Genomic DNA, 21,238 nt, shown 5'->3' with positions numbered 1-21,238 from the left:
ATAAGTGGTATAAACCCAGACTGTCTAAAGTTGCTGCAAATTAATTAAGATTAGAGCCATTGAGATTTGGGCTTTTGTCTAAGTTTATATTGTTCAAAATATTGAGTTTTATTCAATCTGCCTCTAAATGTCACATATATGAATCAGGTTGAAATGGAAATCCCCGTTGCATCTATTATCCCCGTATCTATCCATTATATTATTTTTCTTTCTTGTCCTCTGTGTGCAGGTTTTGTCCAGTTAGCCGGCACCATGGTTGCCCTGTCGCTGAAGATCTGCGTACGGCAGTGCAATGTTGTCAAGACCATGCAATTTGAGCCATCCACTGCTGTCTACGATGCCTGCCGGATCATCCGGGAGAGGGTCCCCGAGGCTCAGACAGGACAAGGTATTTGCATTTTATTTATTCTTTTTTAATAATTGTTGAAATATAAATCCTTCATATTACCGTAGTCTGCCCTGCTCTTACTACACATATACTCTGGCTATAAGGGTAACACTGGTATACAAGTTGTTCCCACTAAATAAAATCTGCAGGACAGTGAGAAAGTCTTGTCTCGTTAGCAAAGCACTTCACCCTGTAAATTTATGACTTTTTCATATGGTTTCTTTGTTGTTGATGTGGCTGTTTTGAACAATGGAGGTTCTTGTTCACGGAAACAGTGCTTTGTTGTGCTGTGCCCAACTACAGGGCACTTACCCCAGAGCCTCTATATGACTTGACCTCTTCCCGTTGCCCACAGCATTCGACTTTGGTCTCTTCTTATCTGATGAAGATCCGAGGAAAGGAATCTGGTTGGAGGCTGGCCGGACCCTGGATTACTACATGCTGAGGAATGGGGTATGGCATCAGAAACCTCGAGAGCTGGCCTGTGATTGCTGCCATGTGCATGTAACAAGCTTGATGCCAGTACACATGAAGATGAATGAAATTGGTGAAAAACCTAAGATTACTATTACATCCTTGCAGTAGTCCATTTCTAACAATGGAACAGCATCGCCAAGCTTTTATTCTCTAGACCTGTCCATTTACACTGCAGAAGTATGAAGGAGCATTTCTAGGATAATCATGTAGTCTAAACAGGTTTGCCCCGAAGATCCTTCTCGGCAGCACATTGTCCTGTGTAAACAATACTGCACTTTTGGTGAGGATGGCAGCCTATGCGCACAGGACGATCTGTTACGATTTGTTCCGTGCCCATCTGAAGCTTGGTCAGCCTGTGCAAACAGTCTATTATATATATACAGACCCTTACTGTAAACCAAATTGGTGTGAGATTTAAGGTGTTGTCCTGGATTTAACAACTGATGACCTATCCATTGGACAGGAAATCAGTACGAGATCGGGAGGGTTCTGACACACAGCACTCGCACCGATCGGCGGAAATGTGCTCCGGCATAGGCCATATATAACCCACATAAGGTACAGAACACTGCGGCCCCATATATTATTACATTGTGGTCGCCTCCCAGTACTTTTCCTTGAATGGGAGATAAGCCGCAGTACGCTGCAGCGACCGCTGGGTTTCATTTGCCTCCGTACACTATATATGTTCTTACAGAAACTCTGTCACCACGTTTAACCTATCTAATCTATTAATATTGGCATAGAGGCCGAAAAAAGTTCTACCTGTGTGTCATATCAGATGCCTTATAGCGAGAAATCCTCTTATATCACTTTATATAAATGACCTCTTCCAGGCACCAGGCTTGATGATCCCTGTAGATATATGTCTGCCTCCGTGCTTCATCCCCATATATCTCTCTTCCCATCAGTGTCAATCTGTCCCTGTGATGTCGACTGATTGAGAGGAAATCTCAGTCATGCACATTACCGTTCTCCTCTTCTTTTCCTCCACAGTCTTCTGCATTTCTATGGACAAAGGCATCCAGTGCCTTTTGTGCAGGTGCTGTTACTAGTGTTCTCCGGAATTCGCATCTAATCACGCTGGGAACACTCAACTAATCTGAGAGCAGCCTAATGTACAGACAGAGACCCTGATTACAGTGATGTATCACTTGGCTGCTTGCTGTAGTTTTGATAAAATCACTGTATTATCAGCAGGAGATTATCACTAGAGAACTAGTAATCCTGCTGCCATGTAGTTCTCCATATTTTAGAGCTCGTATAACCATGCCTCCACCACTTATTGGCAGCTTTCTGCCTATGCACAGTGTACACAGAAAGCTGCCAATCAGTGGTGTGGGCGGAGTTATATCGAGGTCAGCATTTAAGGTACCGTCACACATAACGATATCGTTAACGATATCGTTGCTTTTTGTGACGTAGCAACGATATCGTTAACGAAATCGTTGTGTGTGACAGCGACCAACGATCAGTCCCCTGCTGGGAGATCGTTGGTCGCTGAGGAAAGTCCAGGACTTTATTTTGTCGCTGGATCTCCCGCTGACATCGCTGAATCGGCGTGTGTGACGCTGATTCAGCGATGTCTTCACTGGTAACCAGGGTAAACATCTCGCTTACACAGAGCAGGGAAGCTGACGCTGGGAGACGCGACAGGAATGTAAGTATGTAGTTTTTTTTTTTTTTTACTTTTACAATGGTAACCAGGGTAAGCATCGGGTTACTAAGCTCGGCCCTGCGCTTAGTAACCCGATGTTTACCTTGGTTACCCGGGGACTTCGGGATCGTTGGTCGCTGGAGAGTTGTCTGTGTGACAGCTCTCCAGCGACCAAACAGCGACGCTGCAGCGATCGACATCGTTGTCTAGATCGCTGCAGCGTCGCTTAATTTGACGGTACCTTTAGAGAACGGCTAATCTGCAGCAGATAAAACATTGATTTTTATCAAATCTGCAGCTAATAGCTCAGTAAGTTGCACATTGCTGGAATCAGAATCTCTGCCCCTACATCTCAGAATCCCTTTAAGCTCCTCAAGTCACTGATCAAAGAGTAAAGCTAAAAACTAACCAATGACCTTGACTTGGCAGTAAATGGCATGTTAACATCACCTATACATTCTGACTTACTATTTCTGACGTCATGCCTGGATGGTCTCTTTAAGACCGGCATAAGTAAATACGTCTGTTAATCTATGCTGGTGCACTCCTCGATAATGTAACTACAATTTGTTGTACTGGAATTCTTAATGAGATCAGTGCTTCACAATGTAGAATATTTTAGGCATTTATCATGTCGTTATGGCCAAGTCTTGCTGTCTTGAGAAATTCTGATCTCTTTTTATGACTTTCTGTGACTTTCTAACTCAGTTTATTGCGCTTTTCCTCAGGATGTCTTGGAGTATAAAAAGAAACAACGACCCCAGAAGATTCGAATGTTAGATGGAGCAGCAAAAATGATAATGGTTGATGACTCCAAGACTGTAGGAGAACTTCTGGTGACCATCTGTAGCAGAATAGGTGAGACCGCTTTTAAAAAAACAAATGAGCAGTGATATGATGCAATGAAAGATTCCTTAAATTGATGTAAGAGACCCCATGCCTGCGCATCTCGTCTGTTCGACATCCACAACACATACAGGGACAGCCTGTTTGTTAGGCAATCCCTGCATGTATTGCTGCTGTTGAACAGCCACGAGATATGCAGACGTGGGGTCTCGAACATGGTGTTTGAGCACACCAAAGACTCTTAGCACCCGGATAACACCTTATCGGAGCACGTTTGTTCATCACTATATGATGCTGATGCCAGGAATACTCTTTCTGTGGCAGGAATTACTAACTATGAGGAGTACTCTCTAATTCGGGAGACTGTGGAAGAAAAGAAAGAAGAGACAACTGGCACCCTGAAGAAGGACAGAACTCTGCTCAGAGATGAGAAGAAAATGGAGAAGCTGAAAGCTAAGCTTCACACAGAGGATGAGTGTGAGTGATCAACCAGCAGAGAAGATCATTACGCTTCATATTCCATGTCCCCTCCTATATTTCCACACTGCGTCATATACACGCCATGGCACACATCTATGAGCCGCCGTAGTTTTGTCCGGTCTACTGCATTGTCCCCCGTGGTGTTTTTCCATTATTTTCTAAAGGTTATTTTCCATGATGAGTGAATAAGATCTAACTGATTCCACTACATGATCTTTCAGTGAATTGGCTCGATCACAGTCGCACGTTTCGAGAGCAGGGAGTAGATGAAAATGAAACCTTACTTCTCCGCAGAAAGTTCTTCTATTCAGATCAGAATGTGGATTCCAGAGACCCTGTACAGCTCAACTTGCTGTATGTGCAGGTAATGTACTGAGGCAAGATGGAGGACACAGATGGTCTGGTCAGTTAATGAAACATTTATTGTACGTGAAGTTGTCCGCCATTTCTTGACCTTTCTTGTTCTCCTTTATGTCGCGGGTTGCTGTTTATTGTCCCCTTAGCAGAGATTGATGATTTTTATTTAATTTTTTTTATCTTCTAGGCTCGTGATGACATCTTGAATGGTTCTCACCCTGTATCATTTGATAAGGCCTGTGAGTTTGGGGGGATACAAACCCAGATTCAGTTTGGACCTCATGTGGAAGTTAAACATAAACCTGGATTCTTGGAGTAAGTAAAAACTAGAATGTGATGTTTTAATATTAAGCTATATTAGTTTGGTATCCTTTATGCCATACTTTCTCAACGTTGTTGTCTAACTTGGGCTTGTTTCTTGATGTAATGAATTTGTCAGATTTTATATAGCTTGTCTTGCATTACATTATCTTGTGACTTAGGCTGGGTCAACACGGTGACATGTGCTGCTTGACAAGGAAATCACAGCGACTCATTGCCACGTTGGATTTAAGGATTTTACACGGCGTTGCAGCTGTCTAAAATATGTTGGCTTTTCTATCGCTGGTCGCAAGTCAACAAAGGACACACTTTCCATAGACTTCAAAGCAAGTGGCTGACTTGCGACTTGGCTGCAACTTGGCCATTGTATTTACCTCAAAATCAGAAGTTAAAAAGTGAAGTTATATGTGTTGAAGCATCTGTAAACCTGAATAAAATAGTCTAGCGACAGCAAGTGACACACATTTTTTTTCTCACCTGACATGTTGCTGTGTAGCCCTAACGTTATCCAGGTTTGCAGATCCTTCAAAATTTCAAGACATGATTACTGCCACACCTGTTCTCAATCAACAAAATCACTTAACTAGGACCTGTCTGTCAAAGTGAACAGTTTTTCATACAATTGTGTTTGTGAACACACTAAATTGCACTGTTCTACAAGTTGTACACTGACTACTTTGCATTGCATCAAAGTATCATATCTTCAGTGTTGTAGCATAAAAAGATGCAATAAAATAGTTACAGAAATGTGCTGGGTGTACTCACTTTTGTGGCATACTGTAGATAGATATAGGGACCCCCCAACCCTTAATCCTTTGCACATTTCTCCAATTGGGGAACTCTTTGTTCATGCGGTAACCTCAAAGACTCATTTTGATTCTATGGGTAAGAATGTCTCTTTGTAAGTGTTTCTCTAATTAGTGTTCTCCTTGCTTGGGATGTCATTTTACAGTGGGTACGGAAAGTATTCATACCCCTTTAAATTTTTCACTCTTTGTTTAATTGCAGCCATTTGGTAAATTCAAAAAAGTTCTTTTTCACATTAATGTACACTCTACACCTTGACATCTTGACTGAAAGAAAGAGAAATGTAGAATTTTTTGCAAAGAAAAACTGAAATATTACATGGTCATAAGTATTCAAACCCTTTGCTGAGACACTCATATTTAAGTCACATGCTGTCCATTTCCTTGTGATCCTCCTTGAGATGGTTCTACTCCTTCATTGGAGTCCAGTTGTGTTTAATTAAACTGATAGGACTTGATTTGGAAAGGCACACACCTGTCTATATAAGACCTCACAGCTCACAGTGAATGTCAGACCAAATGAGAATCATGGCGTCAAAGGTAACATAGTAACATAGTTACAATATTACAATATTGTTCTGCTCCAGGAAGACATCCAGGCCTCTCTTGAACCCCGCGACTGAGTTCGCCATCACCACCTCCTCAGGCAAGCAATTCCAGATTCTCACTGCCCTAACAGTAAAGAATCCTCTTCTATGTTGGTGGAAAAACCTTCTCTCCTCCAGACGCAAAGAATGCACCCTTGTGCCCGTCACCTTCCTTGGTATAAACAGATCCTCAGCGAGATATTTGTATTGTCCCCTTATATACTTATACATGGTTATTAGATCGCCCCTCAGTCGTCTTTTTTTCTAGACTAAGTAATCCTAATTTCGCTAATCTATCTGGGTATTGTAGTTCTCCCATCCCCTTTATTAATTTTGTTGCCCTCCTTTGTACTCTCTCTAGTTCCATTATATCCTTCCTGAGCACCGGTGCCCAAAACTGGACACAGTACTCCATGTGCGGTCTAACTAGGGATTTGTACAGAGGCAGTATAATGCTCTCATCATGTGTATCCAGACCTCTTTTAATGCACCCCATGATCCTGTTTGCCTTGGCAGCTGCTGCCTGGCACTGGCTGCTCCAGGTAAGTTTATCATTAACTAGGATCCCCAAGGTACTGGCCAAGGAGCTCAGAGACAGAATTGTGGCAAGGCACAGACCTGGCCAAGGTTACAACATAATTTCTGCAGTTCTCAATGTCCCTAAGAGCACAGTGGCCTCCATAATCCTTAAATGGAAGAAGTTTGAGACCACCAGAAGTCTTCCTAAACCTCGCTGTCTAGCCAAACTGCGCAATCAAGGGAGAAGAGCCTTGGTTAGAGAGGTAAAGAAGAACCCCAAGATCACTGTGGCTGAGCTCCAGAGATGCAGTAGGGAGATGGGAGAAAGTTCAACTATGACTACAGCCTTCCACAAGTCTGGCCTTTATGGCAGAAGTGGCCCAACGGAAGCCTATCCTCAGTGCAAGACATATGAAAGCCCGCATAGAGTTTGCTAAAAAGCACATGAAGGACTCCCAGACTATGAGAAATATGATTCTCTAGTCTGATGAGACGGAGATATACCTTTTTGGTGATAATTCCCAGCGGTATGTGTGGAGAAAACCAGGCACTGCTCATCACCTGCCCAATACAATCCTAACAGTGAAACATGGTGGTGGCAGCATCATGCTATGGGGGTGTTTTTCAGCTGCAGGGACAGGACGACTGGTTGTCATTGAAGAAAACATGAATGCGGCCAAGTACAGAGATATCCTGGATGAAATCCTCTTCAAGAGTTCTCTGGACCTCAGACTTGGCCGAATGTTCACCTTCCAACAAGACAATGACCCTAAGCACACAGCTAAAATAACAAAGGAGTGGCTTCAGAACAACTCTGTGACCACTCTTGACTGGCCTAGTTAGAGCCCTGACCTAAACCCAATTGAGCATCTCTGGAGAGACCTGAAAATGGCTGTCCACCAACGTTCACCATCCAACCTGACGGAACTGGACAGGATCTGCAAGGAATAATAGCAGAGGATCCCCAAATCCAGGTGTGAAAATTTTGTTGCATCATTCCCAGGAAGGAAGGACTCATGGCTGTACTAGCTCAAAAGGTGCTTCTACTCAATACTGAGCAAAGGGTCTGAATACTTATGAGCATGTCATTTTTCATTTTTTTTCTTTTTTAATTTGCAAAAATTACTACATTTCTAGTTTTCAGTCAAGATGGGGAGATGCACAGTGTACGTTGATGAGAAAAATGTAAAGGGGTATGATTACTTTCCGTACCCACTGTAGGTGGATTTTATGATTTAGTAGGTTTACAGTTGTGCCATACTCCTTCCATTTTTGGATGATGGATTTGAACATTGCCATGTGAGCTGTAACGAGTTGGGGTCATTTATTTATTTTTGTAACCTATCCTCTTCACAGCTTTTTCCCTGACCTGTCTAGTGTGTTCCTTGGTTTTGATGATGCTGTTTAATCCCTAATGTTTTCAAGCAAACATCTGAGCCCTTCACAGAACATTAGTGTACTAAATAACCTATTTATGTGAGTTATGGAGGCAACTGGTCTTTCAGGATTTTATATAGGGGTATCAGACTACAGTGGGGCTGAATTACATATGCTGGTCACAATTTTCAGATTTATATTTTTAAAGCTTTTAGAAAATTATGTATAATTTCCTTTATACTTTACAAATATTGTATTCTTAATGTTGATATATCACATAAAATCCAAATAAAAACATTTAGAAAAAAATGTGGAAAATTTGAAGTGGTATGACTTTTTAAAGGCACTGTAGATTCAGATAAACATCTTAAAAAGGTAACTTCTGCCAGCCAGAAGAATTTATCATCTCCACTATATCCAACACCTAGTACCATGCAGAGCTGCTGTAAAATGCACATTAAAGAATGAAATAAGCACCACAACCCCTTCAATCAATCAACTGATCATAGGCATAGTTGGACCCCTACAGATCTGATATTGATGATCTATAATATCAACGATAATAGTCTTGGAAAATACCTTGAAATTGTTAATGTGTGATTAAACTTTTTTTTTTCTTATCCTCCAGGCAGTGCAAAGTTATTTTTGTAATATATTTCATCTTATTATGATTCCTTGTCTCCCAAACACTATGCTGCATTGTGGTTTCAATGCTTTATTCATGCCCCTTTACTAGCTCCTTTCATCCGCTGCTCAACAAGATCTGTACACTATGTTCAGAGTTCGGGATTCTTGCTGTCTGAGTACTGGCAAATTCCAGTATACTGACTGAGTATAGTGTTTATTAGAGAAGGAGCAAAATTAGGGTAATGAAGTGTATTGAAATAATTAAAAAAAAATCAACTTTTCAGAGCTTGCAGAATAATGAAATAATAAAAAATGTAGTTACGATTTGAGACTTCTATGTACAATTTGCTTTTATGAACGTCTTTTTCATGGGTCAAAATATTACTGCTATATTTTTTTGTAAGCTGTTAGTAAATCACTTATTTGTTTCAGCTTGAAGGAGTTTCTCCCTAAGGAATATATCAAGCAGAGAGGAGCCGAAAAAAAGATATTTCAGGTTCAGTTCCTTTTTATTGTTTTACAAGTAGGCATTGTTTAGCTTCTCTTACTAAAAGGCACAAATTTCAGGGCAGTGATGATTCTGTCCATTGCAGGTGCTTTTTTTTTTCTGGCTCATGCATCTTTTGATTGTGTTACACACTATGTGGTCTGAACAGATTTCATGGCCCCTATTTTTCTGATGCCTTTTCCTATATTCCTTATATAAAACTGATGAATATCACGACTTTACTAATGAATTTGTGATTTAATGGCCTCTATTTTGGGTGATGCCCATTCCTATAACACCTTAAATGACACTGATGAATAACATGTCTTTACTAATATATTTTGTATTGCACACAATCTTTATTAACTGGAGCAAAAAATTATCTTCATAAGTTTGCAGTGTCTTTTTTTTGTTTTAAAACTGCACTATTTGATTTTTGTGGCCCCCAGGAACATAAAAACTGTGGGGAAATGACAGAAATCGAAGCAAAGGTGAAATACGTGAAGCTTGCTCGGTCTCTACGCACTTATGGAGTTTCATTCTTTTTAGTTAAGGTAGGAGATATGTGGAGATGTATACATATTCTTTTATGATGTTTGTTGCCTGTACATAAAATAAACCAGATCATCTGTATCTGAGAACGTCATTCGCACACACAAGAGGCTGAAAGTTTTCTCCCTACTTTAATAGAGAGTAGTCCAGTAACCTTGGTAAAGGGGTTTTCTAAGATGTATTTTCGTATTCCTTTGCAAAATAATAAAGTGAGCACCCATAGACTTGAATGGACGAGTCTTATATGAAAAGTGTATGAGACTAGTGCATGCTGTAGTTTTGTTTTCTCACATGGACACTGTCCTTGTGAAAAAAAAAACTGTCATCTGGAAAGCTTCTGAGTATTACTGGTCCATGTGATATCAGATGTTAACACGGACCACACAAGTAGGAGTAATATTCTAATCTGAGCGAACCTTAAAGCTACGTTTCCACGATGAGTATTTGGGCATTTTTGATGTTGCAGAATATCTGCATTTATTTCATAAATTAGGTTACTTGGGTTTTACTAGAAAATAGGAAAGTCAGCTTACCAGCATGTGTGTATGTTCTCCCCAATGTCGACCAATGTCTCTAACGGATCAAGGTGAGTAGCCATAATGAATAGAAAAATAAAGAAGGATCCAGTGGTGGGCAGAGGTGGCTAAAATATTGCGTTTATTGAAAAGCTATTAAAATAAGTAACACATATTGTCAGGCACTAACATACTGTTAGGAAATATCAATGCGTTTCGCCTTGTGTCTTAGTTATGATCTACAGGCAGATCCTTCCTTTTTTTCTATTCACTTGGGTTTTTACGCAAGTTTTCTTTATATGTGGTTTTATCGAATTTTTGCTGCTGGGGTTTTTGTCTTTTTAGTGTTTCATGCTTTAATCCCTTTCTGCCATTAGACGTACTATTCCGTCCATGTGGGGTGGGCCCTACTTCCCAAGGACGGAATAGTACGTCATAGGCGATCAGCCACGCTCACGGGGGGAGCGCGGCCGGGTGTCAGCTGCTTATCGCAGCTGACATCCGGCACTATGTGCCAGGAGCGGTCACGGACCGCCCCCGGCACATTAACCCCCGGCACACCGCGATCAAACATGATCGCGATGTGCCGGCGGTGCAGGGAAGCATCGCGCAGGGAGGGGGCTCCCTGTGGGCTTCCCTGAGACCCCCGGAGCAACGCGATATGATCGCGTTGCTGCGGGGGTCTCCTACCTTCCTCCCTGCAGCAAGTCCCGGATCCAAGATAGCCGCGGATCCGCGTCCTGCAGGGAGGGAGGTGGCTTACCAAGTGCCTGCCTGCTCAGAGCAGGCACTTGGTAACGCTGCAGCGCTCTTTGACAGATCGGTGATCTGACAGAGTGCTGTGCAAACTGTCAGATCACCGATCTGAATTGTCCCCGTCCCCCCGGGACAAAGTAAAAAAGTAAAAAAATTTTTTTACAAGTGTGTAAAAAAAATAATAAAAAAATTTTATTTATCTAAATAAAAAAAAAAAACAATAAAAGTACACATATTTAGTATCGCCGCGTCCGTAACGACCCGACCTATAAAACTGTCCCACTAGTTAACCCCTTCAGTAAACACCGTAAGAAAAAAAAAAAGAGACAAAAAACAACGCTTTATTATCATACCGCCGAACAAAAAGTGGAATAACACGCGATCAAAAAGACGGATATAAATAACCATGGTACCGCTGAGGCTATGTGCACACGTTCAGGAATTCATGCAGAAAATTCCTGAGAATTCCGGACATTTTCTGCATGAAATCCGCAAGAAAACTGCATGCATTTTTGCCGCGATTTTGCCGGGGTTTTGACGCGTCTTTGCCACGTTTTTTTCCGGACACTTCCCAATGCATTTTGGAGTGGGAAATCCACAAAAAAACGCAAAAAGATAGAGCATGTCCGTATTTTGTGCGGTATGCGTTTTTTTTGCGGAAAAAAACGCATCATGTGCACAAAACATGCGGAATTTATTCTAAATGATGGGATGCTTATTGTATGCGTTTTTTTTGCGGTTTTATAGCGTTTTTATCGGGAAAAACAGCGAAAAAAACGCAACGTGTGAACACAGCCTGAAAGCGTCATCTTATCCCGCAAAAAACGAGCCGCCATACAGCAACATCAGCAAAAAATAAAAAAGTTATAGTCCTCAGAATAAAGCGATGCAAAAATAATTATTTTTTCTATAAAATAGTTTTTATCATATAAAAGCGCCAAAACATAAAAAAAATGATATAAATGAGGTGTCGCTGTAATCGTACTGACCCGAAGAATAAAACTGCTTTATCAATTTTACCAAACACGGAACGGTATAAACGCCTCCCCCAAAAGAAATTCATGAATAGCTGGTTTTTGGTAATTCTGCCTCACAAAAATCGGAATAAAAAGCGATCAAAAAATGTCACGTGCCCGAAAATGTTACCAATAAAAACGTCAACTCGTCCCGCAAAAAACAAGACCTCACATGACTCTGTGGACCAAAATATGGAAAAATTATAGCTCTCAAAATGTGGTAACGCAAAAGATATTTTTTGCAATAAAAAGCGTCTTTCAGTGTGTGACGGCTGCCAATCATAAAAGTCCGCATATGGGGTATCAGCGTACTCAGGACAAATTGTGCAACAACTTTTTGGTTCCAATTTCTTCTCTTACCATTGGGAAAATAAAAAATTGGGGGCGAAAAGATAATTTTTGTGAAAAAAAAATGATTTTTTATTTTTACGGTTCTAAGTTATAAACTTCTGTGAATCAGTTAATAGGTCAAAGTGCTCACCACACCTCTAGATAAGTTCCTTAGGGGGTCTACTTTCCAAAATGGTGTCACTTGTGAGGGGTTTCAATGTTTAGTCACATCAGTGGCTCTCCAAACGCAACATGGCGTCCCATCTGAATTCCAGTCAATTTTGCATTAAAAAGTCAAATGGCGCTCCTTCGCTTCCAAGCTCTGTCATGCGCCCAAACAGTGGTTTACCCCCACATATGGGGCATCAGTGTACTCAGGACAAATTGTACAACAAGGTTTGGGGTCCATTTTCTCCTGTAACCCTTGGTAAAATAAAACAAATTGGAGCTGAAGTAAATTTTTTGTGAAAACAAGTTAAATGTTAATTTTTATTTAAACATTCCAAAAATTCCTGTGAAACACCTGAAGGGTTAATAAACTTCTTGAATGTGGTTTTGAGAACCTTGAGGGGTGCAGTTTTTAGAATGGTGTCACACTTGGTTATTTTCTATCATATAGACCCCTCAAAATGACTTCAAATGAGATGTGGTCCCTAAAATAAAATGGTGTTGTAAAAACGAGAAATTGCTGGTCAACTTTTAACCCTTATAACTCCCTAAGAAAAAAAAATTTTGGTTCCAAAATTATGCTGATGTAAAGTAGACATGTGGGAAATGTTACTTATTAAGTATTTTGTGTGACATATCTCTGTGATTTAATTGCATAAAAATTCAAAGTTGGAAAATTGCGAAATTTTCAAAATTTTCGCCATATTTCCGTTTTTTTCACAAATAAACGCAGGTAATATCAAAGAAATTTTACCACTATCATGAAGTACAATATGTCACGAGAAAACAATGTCAGAATCACCGGGATCCGTTGAAGCGTTCCAGCGTTATGACCTCATAAAGGGACAGTGGTCAGAATTGTAAAAATTGGCCGGGTCCATAACGTGCAAACCACCCTTGGGGGTAAAGGGGTTAAATAAAGCTGCTTCGTTTTTGTTACCTCCTGGTATCTGGCTTTCCAAAACTTTATTGATACGGTTGTGCGCGGATTCCATGTGTTTTAGTGCGTTTACCTGCAGATTTTTCACATTCAATACAATTTTATGAAATCTGTACATAAAACTCAGCGTATCCTCGAGAGAAATTGACATGTTGTGGATTTGAAACCTGCACTGCAGGTCAGTTTATGCAGCATGAAAAAAAAAAAAAAACACCCACAGCTAGCACAAGATTTCTATGAATTCCAACCACCAATAAGGATGCTATGTTCATCAAAAACTCATTGTTGGAACACAGCCTTAGTGGTAGTATTTTCTGAAGAAAAAATGGCTGAACGTGTTGGCACCTTTGAAATTGTTCCAGAAAATGAAGTATTTTTCCGAGAAAATGATTGCAATTACACCTGTTTAGTTCCAAAGAAATTCAAGCTGTCCTGCACATTGTGGGTACACTAGTGTCAGCGGGAACTATCCGTTGACCGTTGAATGAAATGCTATTTCAAGAGACCCAGGAGGTCCCCACTGCTGACACACACATAAAAAAGCTAGACTGCAGTTTGCTAAAATGTACATGACTAGCCAAAATCCCTCTGGGAAAGCATTTTGTGGACAGATGAGACCAAGATTGGGCTCTTCGGAAACGCACATCATTCTACTGTTTACTGAAAACTAAATGAAGCCTACAGAGAAAAAACCACATTACCTACAGTCAAATATGGTGGAGGGTGAGCTGTTTTGGGGTTGTGTTGTGTCCTTTGTCACTGGGTGCATTGACTGTGTGTGAGGTATATTGAAATTTGAAAATTACCAAAAAATTTTGGATGGCAATATAGTGCACATTGACAGAAAGCTGGGTTTGCGTCATGGGTGTTCCAGCAGGACAATGACCCCCAACTTCAAGAAGAACTCAGAAATGGATGGAAACAGAACACTGGAGAGTTCTGAAGTGGCCAGCACGCCATCCAGATGTAAATCCCATTGAACACATGTGAAGAGATCTTCAAATTGCTGTTGGGAGAAGGCACCGTCAAATATTAGAGACCTGGAGCAGTTTGCAAAAGAAGAGTGGTCCAAAATTTCAGTTGAGAGGTGTAAGTAGCTTGTTGATGGTTATAGGAAGCGATTGATTGCAGTCATTTATTCCAAAGGGTGTGCAGCCAAAGAATAAGTTGAAGGTGCCATCAATTTTATCCTGCCTATTTTGGGGGTTTAGCGCGAAATGATGTCTGATTTGCCTATTTTTCCATTTTATTTTTTTTTGTGTTGTTCAAATGCACATAAAGGAAATAGGTGTATAACAAAATGTGTAATTGCAGTAGTTTTCTAGGAGAAATACTTAATTTTCTGGATATGCAAATTGCCTCTTCAGAGCAGAAGAGGACTTGAACGCTATAGCACCACCAGTTGGACTTGGCAATCCTACAAGTCACTGTTGACCCTTTAACTTGACTTAAATTTGACTTGTGCTAAAAGCCAAATCAGAATCTCAATTCATTTTCTGGAGCAATTTTAAGGGTACCAACACTTTCGGCTATGACTATTCATGTGTCTTTAATGGTAATGCACAAAATTTGGAAAATATTTGTTATGGGTGTAATGCGCCACTTTTTTTCATACGTAATAAAGATACACTTTTACTATGGCTCATAAAGCTTGTAGTTGGGCCGGGATGCTAAAATATTTGCACATTATTAAACCTTGGTCTGATTGTTATTTTGTGTCCATAAATGAAGGTTTTGTTCAGTCTGATGACATAGAAATAGCTATAGCGTGCAAAAGGCCACGCCATAAATATACCCTCAGGGTTAGACAATTCAAAAATAGCTATGGAGGATAACCACTATATAAAACATAACCTTTAATATAATCAAGTTAAAACTCTTGGATCCCAACAAAACACTTACATAAACCAACAAAAAATGTGCTCAGGTGAACCAGTGCTCAAGATAAAAAAAAAAAAAAAGGGAACAGTCTTACCAGTCTAGACGGACGTATAGAAAAATATCTCCCAATCTCCCAGAGTTGAGAGTGGTGGTTCCAGGGCAAAGGGAAAAGGGTGGGGATAGGATTACTTCCACTGTCTTCCCTGTAGCACCCCTGTATAACTCCTGTCCTGACAAAGACAGGCCCCGAGTGAGCCCTACTATGGACACCCACCATCCAATATGTAAACCCAAACTGTCTATTATCTCCCAACGTGTTTCAACTCCCGTGCAGGAGAATCATCAGGGGAGTCTTGAAATAAATCTGTGCCAATGGGCCAAGTCACCAATCCAGCAATAAAGTTCATATATGTCCGTTCAGATTGGGTCCCGCAGTGGCTGGGTACCCAAAATAATCAGCAAAGGTCAGCTGTGTCTGCAGCTTAAGGCAAGTCCTCAATATAATGCTGAAGGTCCCCTCCTTTTATAGTCTGCCCAGAAATACAGCGCCGCCCCCCTAGCCATCCATAACACTATACCTGTAAATGATCCATAAAGGGTTAACGGATGTAGGTCCGCCGCACATATTGACCGGTGTCATGCCGGGCCACCATTCGGCTACAGCAGCTGGATCGCACGCCACCGGAAGTAGCGGCGCCATTTTGGATACGTCCCTTCCGCCGACCATCTAAAAGAAGTCCTGTTTACAGCACAGAACATCAGAAATGTCGGTGCCATTTTGTGTGCGCCGGCATTGTCACAGTACAGAGGAGTGTTGCAAAAGTCCTGCACACTCATGGCAGTTTAAGTTAACCGCATCATGTCCAGATGTAGTGGGCTAGCGGTCCTGAGTATGGATCCTTTACAGGTATAGTGTTAAGAGTGGCTAGGGGGGCGGCGCTGTATTTCTGGGCAGACTTCAAAAAGGAGGAGACCTTCAGCATTATATTGAGGACTTACCTTGAGTTGAAACGCGTTGGGAGATAAGACAGTTTGGGTTTACATATTGGATGGTGGGTGTCCATAGTAGGGCTCACTCGGGGCCTGTCCTTGTCAGGACAGGAGTTATACAGGGGTGCTACAGGGAAGACAGTGGAAGTAATCCTATCCCCACCCTTTTCCCTGGAACCACCACTCTCAACTCTGGGAGATTGGGAGATATTTTTCTATACGTCCGTCTAGACTGGTAAGACTGTTCCATTTTTTTTTTTATCTTGAGCACTGGTTCACCTGAGCACGTTTTTTGTTGGTTTATGTATGTGTTTTGTTGGGATCCAAGAGTTTTAACTTGATTATTCTAAAGGTTATGTTTTATATAGTGGTTATCCTCCATAGCTATTTTTGAATAGTCTGATGGCATAATCATATTTTGTGTAGTCACTTTACCAACCGTCTATAGTTCTGAAATTTTGTAGTTTTCTGCTTTGACCCCACATTGTTTTACTGTTTTATTGTATTATATGGCAGAATGAAAGAAATCTAATTTCATGACACATTCTTTCTGCCTTTTAATGCTTTTTTTTTCCTCCCCTTACATCTTTCATCTCCCCTGGTGCTTTCTTACCTAATTATCATCCTTGTTAAGATTTGATTGTTAAACCTAGACACACTCCCTGCGGTCAGATCTTTCCACATTTTCTGTCTACATTTTCTGCTGACCCCAGGAGTCAGCAAATGTATGAAGTCCAGGCTTGACCTGACTCATGCACCACCCCCACGCCTTAAGAAGTCATCTTACATAGAGGAGGGGGCACAGATCCTTTTTATCAGCTGTGCAGTAATAAATAAGAATTAGATGTGTGTGTTCAACTACAGTATTTCCTACCTAAATTTCTGTCTATTATTTATTTTTGTGTGTTCTCAGGAAAAGATGAAGGGCAAAAACAAGCTTGTGCCTCGTTTGCTGGGCATCACTAAGGATTCTGTGATGAGGGTAGATGAAAAAACAAAGGACGTAGTACAGGAATGGCCGCTGACAACGGTGAAACGTTGGGCTGCTTCGCCAAAAAGCTTCACTCTGGTATATTCTAGTCTTCATGTTTCCCTCCATTATGTGATGAGTATCAATGTGGAGCATCATTACAAATTCTGATTCTTTTGCTTTGGAGACTTTTTTTTGACCGGGCACCAGTAAAAATACCATTTCACAGGGTGAGATACTCTGTTTTGTGTGTAACGGCTGCTGAGAACAGTCAGGAGCTGCTGTGAATTATTTCTCTTACTAACTTTGAGCTAAGCTATGCCATTTCTCTAGTTAAACCCTAAGCTGCCTTTAAATGGTCATGCTTTGATGCATTGTCATGGTACGCCATGAGATTTTTTTTATCTAACCAACGTTAATTGCTCATACACTTTAGGACTTTGGAGAATACCAAGAGAGTTATTATTCTGTACAGACCACTGAAGGGGAGCAGATCTCTCAGCTAATCGCGGGATACATAGACATCATACTCAAGAAGGTACAAAGATATAATTCAGACATTATTCCTTTGCTGGTTTAATCATTTAGAATTTTCCTCAAAGGGAACCGGTCGCCATGTTTTTCCCATATAAAATTCGGCCACCACCATTAGGACCTTTTTGTACAGCATAATGGAAAGCTGTAAAAAATATAAGTCACAAATCCAGTCTGCTGATCCCAAAAATTAGCTTTTATCATACTTTACAAACGGGGTGGTGCTTCCGATGGTCGTCTCTGGTCATGATCCAGCACCTCCTCTCTTCTTTAGATTGCCATCCTCCTGCCCTGCTTCATGTGGATGATGCATCCTACATAATCCTCGCAGTGTCCTCCATCCCGCTCCTGCGCAGGTGCACTCCTTCCCTAACAAGGGCAGAGCAAAAAAACTGTACTGCGCATGCACTGGGAGAGACCAAAGAGCACCGATGAGCCGGAAGTATGCCGGTATATGAGCGTTGTGGAGGACACTGCGAGAATGATGTAGGGTGTGTCATCCACATGAAACAGGGAAGGAGACGGGCAATCCATAGGAGAGAGGAGGCGTCGGATCAAGACCAGAGATGCCTATTGGATGGACCATTCGTCTGTAAAGTATTAGTAAGCTATTTTTTGGGACCTTAAGACTGGATTGTGGTTTTTTTTTTTTTTTTTTTTTTTTTTTTTACAGAATTCTAGTTTGCTTTAAAAAAAAAAAAAAGGTCCATAATGGAGGTGGCTGCACTTTATATGGGAAAAACCTGTTGACAGGTTCCCTTTTAAAAATATTTTTTCGATTTACAAATGGTTCTTTTTTTAATGTTACTTGTCTCAATATATTGATAATATTCAATTGCTCTAGAAACAAAGTAAAGACCGCTTTGGATTAGAGGGAGATGAAGAATCCACAATGTTAGAAGAGTCAATATCCCCAAAGAAGTGAGTATACGGCGACCATATTTTGTGCTTATTAAGTGCACCATTAAAAAAAACACGCACTGCTGAATTAAACCTGCAGGAACAAAATCACTCCTCTCTCTTTTCAGATCCACTATTCTTCAACAGCAGCAAGTCACTCGGCCTGGCAAGCCTGAACATGGCACAGTCGCTCTCCCAGCTATCATACGCTCAGGATCGAGTGGACCAGAAACATTTAACATCGGGACCATGCCATCCGCTCAGCAGCAGCTCACCACAGGCCAAATGCACAGAGGCCACATGCCTCCACTGGTAAGTGAATGAGAGCTGGCTTTTGGTGGTAAATCTGGTGTTTTCTCTTATTTCACTAGGTCTATATTCATGTGTTGCCTTTCTGTGACTTACGGTCTCACGAATATTTCATTTTAGCATTGAAAAATACTCAAATCATAGACCGATCACAGGCAAGTCAGTCGCACATAGCTGTCACTGTGGAGTATGATGGCAAAGTTCTGTGTAAACTGCGACCGAAGTCCAGTAGGATTGGACTTTGTGGGTGACAGTCATTAGATTTCATGTAGCATTGTGATCTTCACATTGCATTACACATGTCGCTGTGTATCCTTGGACTGATCTCAGACGTCTGGACAGCACATGGATGCAACATGGTGTTGGGAAACCTCTCGGACTCACTCATTGAAATGTGTGAGATTGGTGCATGAATAAGACCAAACTCCGACATATCTCCCTTTTTTTTGTGGATGTGTAAAACCAGTTATAGAATGTAACCTGTATAAAGAAAGAATGGCAATTCGACCTGTGAATGGGGCCTTAAAGGGAATCTGTCACCTCATTTTTCGTATATAAGCTTTGGCCACGGACATCAGGGGCTTATCTACAATATTCTGTAATGCTGTAGATAAGCACCCAATGTAACGTGTAAGATAAGAAAAACAATTTAGATTATAATCACTCAGGGGCGGTCCGGTCCGATGGGCGTCGCAGGTCCGTGTCTGGCGCCTCCCATCTTCATGCGGTGACGTCCTCTTCTTTGTTTCCTACCGTGGCTCCTGTGCAGGCGTACTGATTTGCCCTGTTGAGGGCAGAGCAAAGTACTGCAGTGTGCAGGCGCCGGGAAAGGTCCGAGAAGCCCAGGGCCTGCGCACTGCAGTACTTTGCTCTGCCCTCAACAGGGCAGAGAATTACGCCTGCGCAGGAGCCGCGACATGAAGCAAAGAAGAGGACGTCATCGTATGAAGATGGGAGGACCCGGACCTGCGACCCCATCGGACCCAGACTGCACCAGGACCGCCCCTGGGTGAGTATAATCTATCTTTTTCTTATAATAATAATAATAATAATAATAATAATTTTTATTTATATAGCGCCAACATATTCTGCAGCACTTTACATTTAAGTGGGGACATGTACAGACAATAAATTCAATACAAGTTAAGACACTTTAAACAGTGACATTAGGAGTGAGGTCCTTGTTCGCGGGCTTACATTCTACAAGGAAATGGGGGGGACACAATAGGTGAAAAGTGCTTGTTATTTCAGGTCTAGCAATTCTAATAAATAGGGATTTTCATATAAAGCTCCATGATCCGGTCATCAGCCCGTGTGTTTAAGTGCAATAGTCAAGTATCAAGTGCAGTTATCATGTGCATGGAGGGTGTGGAGACAGATGAATAGTAGGGTGCAGATTCAGAATAATATTTGGAAGGAGGGAACAGGGCAAAGTTATTTTACTGAGTACCGTATTTTTCGGACTACAAGACGCACTTTTTTCCCCAAAAATGTTAGGGGAAAATGGGGGTGCGTCTTGTAGTCGCAATATACTTACAAATCATGCGGCGGCGGTCCCGATGCAGCCTCCCTTCCCATGCTGGTGCGGCTGTGGCTGTGCTGCGGGCAGGGACTGTGTTGTGGGGCTGCGGGACTGTGGCAGCAGCTCTCTGGGCTCAGTGGGGGCTCCGACGGCATTTCGAAAAAGCCCGGTGGTCCCCCGCTCATCCGTTAATGGCATGTTGCGGTGACCTCCGAGAACATGGGCGCAGGGAAAATGGCCGCCGGGCCGGCGCACGCTGAGATTCAAATCTCGTCAACGAGATCTCGTCTCCTGAGATCTCGGGGCGAGATCTCGGCAACAAGATCTGAATCTGAGCGTGCGCCAGCCGGCGGCCATTTTCCCGGCGCCCATGTTCTCAGAGGCCACCGCAACATTGCCATGCCATTAACGGATGAGCGGGGGGCCACCGGGCTTTGACGAAATGCCGTCGGAGCCCTCACTGAGCCCAGAGAGCTGCTGCCACAGCCCCTGCCCCGCAGCACAGCCCCTGCCCCGCAGCACAGCCCCTGCCCCGCAGCACAGCCCCTGCCCCGCAGCACAGCCCCTGCCCCGGAGCCCAGCCACTGCCCCGGAGCACAGCCCCTGCCCTGGAGCACAGCCACTATTCCAGACCACAGCCCCTGCCCCGGAGCACAGCCACTGTTCTGGAGCGGAGCACAGCCCCTGCACCGGAGCACAGCCACTACCCCGAAGCACAGAGCCTCCACCCCTGCCCAAGCACAGAGCACCAGCCTGGGATGGGATTTCCTGGAGGCCAACGCACCAGCCTGGACCACCGAAAGACCCCTGTGACCACTTCTCCACCTGTGCCGATCCCTTCACTGGTAAGCTGAATTCGGACTGTAAGACGTACCGCCATTTGAAACATTTTTTTTTTCCCCTTATTTGTATTCTGAAAATTTGGG

The 21,238-nt window shown here is 42.2% G+C and overlaps 1 protein-coding gene across 2 annotated transcripts in view; it reads left to right on the top strand.

The window, feature by feature from the left end:
• TLN2 (talin 2) overlaps positions 1 to 21,238 on the top strand; it is a 328,992-nt gene that overhangs the window by 152,011 nt on the left and 155,743 nt on the right. For both annotated transcript variants that reach the window (XM_069765599.1, XM_069765598.1), the window contains exons 3-14: positions 230 to 388; positions 744 to 841; positions 3,251 to 3,380; positions 3,693 to 3,845; positions 4,070 to 4,212; positions 4,393 to 4,520; positions 8,875 to 8,938; positions 9,379 to 9,483; positions 16,991 to 17,146; positions 17,484 to 17,585; positions 18,426 to 18,502; positions 18,610 to 18,793. In XM_069765599.1, the coding sequence (XP_069621700.1) occupies positions 253 to 388; positions 744 to 841; positions 3,251 to 3,380; positions 3,693 to 3,845; positions 4,070 to 4,212; positions 4,393 to 4,520; positions 8,875 to 8,938; positions 9,379 to 9,483; positions 16,991 to 17,146; positions 17,484 to 17,585; positions 18,426 to 18,502; positions 18,610 to 18,793 (1,476 nt within the window). In that variant the 5' untranslated portion in view covers positions 230 to 252. The remainder of the gene's footprint in view (positions 1 to 229; positions 389 to 743; positions 842 to 3,250; positions 3,381 to 3,692; positions 3,846 to 4,069; positions 4,213 to 4,392; positions 4,521 to 8,874; positions 8,939 to 9,378; positions 9,484 to 16,990; positions 17,147 to 17,483; positions 17,586 to 18,425; positions 18,503 to 18,609; positions 18,794 to 21,238) is intronic.

This window comes from Ranitomeya imitator, chromosome 4, assembly GCF_032444005.1.
Source record: "Ranitomeya imitator isolate aRanImi1 chromosome 4, aRanImi1.pri, whole genome shotgun sequence".
Lineage (NCBI taxonomy): Eukaryota > Metazoa > Chordata > Amphibia > Anura > Dendrobatidae > Ranitomeya > Ranitomeya imitator.
Note: the sequence above shows the minus strand (reverse complement) of the source record. Positions and strands in the feature narration are given on the sequence as shown.